The 6271-nt window shown below is 42.1% G+C and overlaps 1 protein-coding gene across 1 annotated transcript in view; it reads right to left on the reverse strand.

Annotated features, from left to right (window-relative positions):
• Nucleotides 1–4716, reverse strand: part of raraa (retinoic acid receptor, alpha a) — a 59599-nt gene extending 54883 nt beyond the window's left edge. Inside the window, exon 1 of the mRNA XM_014008119.1 lies at nt 3839–4716. Coding sequence (XP_013863573.1) covers nt 3839–4016 — 178 coding nt within the window. The 5' untranslated portion in view covers nt 4017–4716. The remainder of the gene's footprint in view (nt 1–3838) is intronic.
• Between the last annotated feature and the right edge of the window lie 1555 nt (nt 4717–6271).

Consider the following 6271-nt stretch of genomic DNA (forward strand, 5'->3'; position numbering starts at 1 on the left):
ATATAATATTCTATAAATAAATAAGTAATAAAATAGAAAACCCTGAAAAATTGCCTCAATAAATCCAATAAAAACAAAATTTACATTTAAAAATGTAAAATAACTATTAAAGGTCATTTAAGTTATTCATGCTGGATCCAAGCACTGCTGGATAGAAATTCTGAGTGGACTATTGGAATGCTTGACTGCTTGTATCACAGTGCTAACATCATAGATTTTAGATGCAGGCCGATATAATCTGATATTCATTTTTTGGCTAATATCGAATCGATATCCGATATTGACATCTGATCAGGACACCCCTAATATTTTTTTGTCTAAGTAAAAATAAAAATCTATTTATATGTCGGTTTTTCTAAGGAATTCTGAGTGGAATTGCTAAATTAAACACACTTGCAACTTTATTTTTGAATGACTCACATCCAGCTGTTTTCAAAAGACCCCACTGCGATGTCAAAATCCGACCACCAAAGTCAATTCTGTTCAGGGGGTAAGGACTGTGTTTATGTCGTGTTGTTCATGTTTTCTCAATTCTCAGAAGACTTCTGTCAAATAAATACTCCATACAGAGGAAGTGATATTTACAGTTCTCACACAAGGCTAAAGCCAAACTGCTGGAGTGCACCAAGCCCAAACACATTCCAAACAGTTCTTATTGTTTTATGAAAATGGTATTCGAGACACTTCTGTTGCTCTCCAAGATGTCGTGACATGTTTAGCATCAGACCTTTCAGCTAAAGAAACAATAAAACACCATCTGTTTTGTTTTGTTTTCCATGGGCCTCATCTCCTGCTCGGCCAAAGGACTTCCGCATTTAAAATACCACATGAGTCAGATTAAGCTGCCAGTCGCCTGCCTCTCAGAAACACAGTCCATGCAGCCCACTTTACATCCCTCTGCATTCAGAAGACAAACTAGCTCGAGCWTGTCTGACTCTGCTTCATCTTCTCTCTGTGGACATCCCCGATGATCGTTTGTCTTTATACTGTGGACAGCCTGAGAAGGGGAGTTGGGGGGAAAAAAATGAACAAAAACCCTATGGGCTGCTGAGCCCCTGATGCAATCCCTCTTTGATTCACCCACCCCCTCATCCCCCATTTTTTAAAAGTGTGTGACAGTCATGTGAACAAGGTCATGCACATTCTTTCATGCATGAGCCCCCAACTGTTGTTAGGATTCTGACAGGCAGCCTGTGAAAAATCAAGTACATTTAATCTGCAAGGCCCAGGCCTTTTCACAGCAGACCTTTAGAACCGATGCTCTGAAAATAGACTTGTGCAGACTGGACGCAACCGCAACTCTACGTTGTCAAAGTCAAAATGTCAACAACGTATAAAGAAGCATATTTAATGAAGCAATAACTGGGATTGAAGCGTCCATGAGATCTAAATTACAGCTATGATACAGAGATCTGAAGGCCACTTATGCTGCAATTGTTGGAAACTAGTTAGCAACACAAAATCGTGAGAAAATAAAGGTAATTTTGAGTTACAATTTCACAGAATTCTGAGTGTTTGTGATCTAGCAACCAATAAACCATGCAGCCACAAATTTGAAAGCATTTTTTTTTTTAAAATCATGACCTAAGCATTTTGAACTTCCAGTTGGACAAGTGGCTGTAACAAAAACAAAGAGCATCACACCTAAAAAAAAAAAAAGCCTAAAGGGCCGTGTTTTGTTTTGTTTTATTACATGACACGCTGCTGTTTCTCCTGTCCATAATATCAAAGTTATGTGTGTATATGTGAAATACCTAGTTTTATTGCTGATTTATTTTAAAAGCTCCAACAAGGCCAAGGTCTGCAATTAGCCTTTAGCAACACAACTACTGTAGACAGAAACTGCAGAATTGTTCTAMCATGAAACATTGTCCTTGTTAAATAAACTGAACTATTTTCATGTCCACGACTTGAAAAACTGTATTCCACTCTGCGCACGTCATCTTGTTGCCTACCTACCCACACCGACCCACTTTGTACACATGTTGGCAGCCACAATCCACTCTTGATAAGAGTTCAATACACCCCAGACTGAGAATACACAGCCAAATTTGGTGCACCAACTTTTTTGAACATGTTCAAAGTTCAAGCTACAAGACTGCGAAGGATTTGTGGCTCAAGAAATTGAGAACACCTGTAAAAATCGAGGCATTTTGGAGACTCTCTCACAACTGCCACACGCCGACTCTTTGCCAACATTCGCAGTCCAATTAGACACTAACTTTAGACTACTAAAGCAAATATGTCTTGATACATTCTCAATTCAAGGAGCCCACTGGAAAACTCTTAATGAACAGACAGATCCAGTGTAGAAAGGTTAACAAGACAGAAARCCATAAAAATAATAGAACGAAGAAGCAAGGTGGGGAAAAGTACCAGCAACGAAAATAAGGGGAGAAAACCAAGTCAGATGTTTTCAAATTGTCTTGTTCTTTTTAATTTTGCTTTAAAATGGAATGTTAAAAAATAATCTGTTTAGTTTTCCACCATATGATCCAATAAGCTGTGGAGCCACATGACTGCAGTAATGGATGATGTGTCTCCTCCTCAACCAACATCCCTTACAAGTGCATTAATTTTTTTTTATTACATCCAAGCARTAAAGCAAACAGCAGAATGCTTTCCTCACACACACCTCACCCCACCTCTGCAACTCCCTACTTGAAGCAAAACAATGTGGAATTGAGGGATCAGAGGTCTTTTCCTGGGCCAAACCCCCACCGTCTCCCTCAGACGAGCTCACATGGTTTGAATCAATGCTGCCACAAGAGCTGTTTAGTGGACCGGCTCAATAAATACTATCAAGCTCGCCTGGGTATCTGCTTCAAAAATGATTTGTCTCTTTAGTCAGGAGGAAATTCTAATCTCATCTGACTTAGAAAAACAAGCAGTGACTCAGAAAGAGAGATGGAGGCAAACTGCAATGCAAACAAAAACTCTTTTTTTTTTTTTTTTTGAGGAGGAGGAGGTTTTGTTCTTGCTGCCAAACATCAGACATTCCTGTCTAAATTTCCCTTTTGTCACATGCTCCTATAGTCTTGAAGCGAGGAGGAAATTGGCCCTTAAGAGCCTGTGGAGATTCCTGTCTCTTTACGCTCCTGCAGAACTGAAAGACAACAGAACTCTCTCTTTCATTAAGCTTAGTGCCATGCAGCTGCTTTGAGGTGAAGAATGGGACAGGCCTCTGATACCCTGTCGCTGCAATAAAATCCTCTTATTGCAGCAGATATGGTATCAGTAAAACAACAAAACAAACAAACAAAAATCTCTATGGCCACTGGTGGCTGCTCTACCCACAAATAAAAAGAAATGCACACGTTAACACAAATAAAACCTGAACTCCCTGAAATAAAAGCATCATTAAAAACTGAAAAGCTATCTATAGAGATGACAAACATGGAGCTCATCATTTAAATATGCATGGCTATTTCAGGTAAGAAACCACCTTAAACATGCATTTTAATCATCATAATTACTGATTTAAACATGAAGGGAATAATCAGAGCTGCTGCTCAGGAACTGTGTGGTCTATAACGGATCCAGATTACCAGGGACACCGAGGATAAGACTGGCAGAAAAGTTTGACCTGATTAGTGCTGGCACGGCTTGGAAAAAAAAAAACATTGTGTTGGAAGCATATTTCAGGAAGGCAGAATAAAGTGGCTTGGAGATACAAAAAATAAACAGGCGCATTTGGAAAGACAGGAAAGTGGGTCAAAATAGATATTGCAGTGACAAAGGTCAGGGACGAATCAAATGGAATGAAAAGACCAATTTGGTCACACATGGATCCGAACACTTTGATATGAAGAAGGGGGACAAAAACCAAAGCACATACAGTGATTGGATCCGTTCCAGTGCTGGTTCCTGATGGACGTGCTGTAGGGATGGGGCGCACCGGGCACCAGTCCTTTCTCTGGGATCAAGCACCCTCGGCTCTGGTTGTAATAATCCATCATTAGAAACGGGTTCGGGCTGGGATTCAGYCCCACAACGTCCACACTCTCATACATCATACGCGGCGGGGGWGGAGGAGAGGAGGAGGAGGGTGTGGAGGGGGAAGGGGGGGAGAAAACGCTATCAAAACACACGGAGGAGCCTGGTGGATTTCAGCAGGATCTGGCCGAACGGCATCAAAACAGAAGTAGTGATAAATCCAAACCCTGCGGGGACATGTGGRCATTCGGCATCTCTCTTTGTTGAAGAACAGAAGAAGAAAAAAGAGAGAGGTGGATAAAAATAAAATTAAATAAAAAATCAGCCGGATCGTCTTCGCTCAGTTTTGGGGATGAAAAGAGCGGTGCGCATTGTGTCCGGGGCTGGAGCCGCGCGCGCTTCCAGCAGAACAAACACACACATATATCTGTCCGGATGCTCAGACACAGACACACATCTGAGGGTTTAAACACGCGACAAAGAAGAATCCCAGAAAGAGGGTAGAAATTCCCCGAGTCCGTCCGTGAGGCTGCTGCTGCCGCCGCCGAGGGGGGTGGTGGGGTTAGAGCTGGCAGAGTTCGTCCTTCGTGGGGTTACGGTCCCGTTAGCGCCCGGACTCCTCCTGAACGCCGTCTCGTTTCTTTGTGTCTCTCTATAACATCTACTTTTACCGAGCTCTCTCACGCGTCCAGGTCCGTCCCAAACCGCGCAGCACCCGCTTCGTTAGGATCTGCAGCCCCGAACCGTTCCCACAGCAGACCGAGCTGCGATCAGATCCTGCAGAAATGTGACAAGGCGCAGCAGCTGAGGAGCTCTGGCTCCTCCCCCTCCTCCTCCTGCTGCTGCCTCCCCGCTCAGCCAGGCTTGGCTCCGCCCCCTGTTTAACCCTTTCACGGACGGAGCTCTCCCGTCTCCACACACAGGCCCTCCTTCAAACTTAGCAGCGGGGGCTTTAAATAGTATTAGAGGACACGATGAAGTTATATAAGCTCACTAATTAGTCTTTCATATCTTTACACTGGAGTTCATGGTTATAATGAGAGCTGCCACAGAATGCATCGCTCCCCCTGCTCCCCCACCCTCACCCCTGGAAGTTCCTCCTCACTTCGCAGATAAATAAAGCCCCCCCTCAACATTCTCATCAGTCCTTATACCCCTTGGATTTTTTTCCTTCCTTCCCCGTCTCCCTAATTTGCCTAATGCTATGCTGCTGAACTTTTCCTGAACCCAGAAAAGAAGGCAGCCTCACCTCCTGTTGACCCACTGGTTGACTTGCCTCCTCCTCTGACTTCACATTATTCAAGGTTTCCCACCTTGTACACCCCGAGTTAACACTGTTGCACTTTTTTTTTTCTTCGAAAGCTGCCCAGAGAGGTACCTTTGGTTCATGCAGCTGATAGCAACAAAACACAAAGAAAAAAAAATAATAAAAGGATAGCTATGTCACAACAACAACACACTTTTCTCACGGTTTGCTTATAGCTGGACATACAGTTCAGGAGGTTTAGTGGCCTTGTAAAGAATGCCACCGTCTTTACTCTGCAACATTCCAAGCAGCATTGTTGTGTCGTGTCATGCACACATGCAGCCGTGTCAAAAAGGAAAATACAGTAAAATGCCGTCACGAGACGGAAATCTACATTTCACCTTTTCAAAAGTTGATTACGAACATGCCCGATACAGAAAGTAAATGGGTCATAGAAGCAAAAATATTAAAATTATTCACAAATCCATCATTGCAGCTTGAGATATTTTTTGTCTAGTAACAAAAATCTCATGTTTCCACTTCACTATAAATGACTTTTGCCCTTTTTCCCCTGATACTGATATTTGTTTTATTACATAAAATACAAAGAAACCCACATGACAAAATCGAACATGACTCACTGATTGCAACATTCTCAAAAAAAACAAAAAAAAAAACGCACGTAAGAAAGTCTGTTGCAAAATCTGACACATTCTCAGGTGACGTGTTTTATTTTGAACAACCTCAGTTCAGAAAGATCAAGTTTATTTCCGACTAAACTGACTAGTTAATTGGTACAGCCTAGCTGTTAGCTCATCAATCTGGTCAGAATTAAACTGTTTCTTCAAATTGAGATGGGTTACATTTCCACAGAATCCTACTTTTCACCTGGTTTGAACTTCCTTATTAAGATAAACTTAGTTTAATCTAACAATAATTACAATAAACTGCAGAGAGCAGAGTGTTTTTGTGTTACTCACCCTTTGCAGCATGAAGGAGCAAAATCCTGGGTACGAAGGAACGTTAATTTATTCACTAGGTTCAGATGTATGTGATCATGCTGACACTGCATGATCAGCATCAGGGTTG

The sequence above is a fragment of the Austrofundulus limnaeus genome, unplaced genomic scaffold, assembly GCF_001266775.1.
Source record: "Austrofundulus limnaeus strain Quisiro unplaced genomic scaffold, Austrofundulus_limnaeus-1.0 Scaffold48, whole genome shotgun sequence".
NCBI lineage: Eukaryota > Metazoa > Chordata > Actinopteri > Cyprinodontiformes > Rivulidae > Austrofundulus > Austrofundulus limnaeus.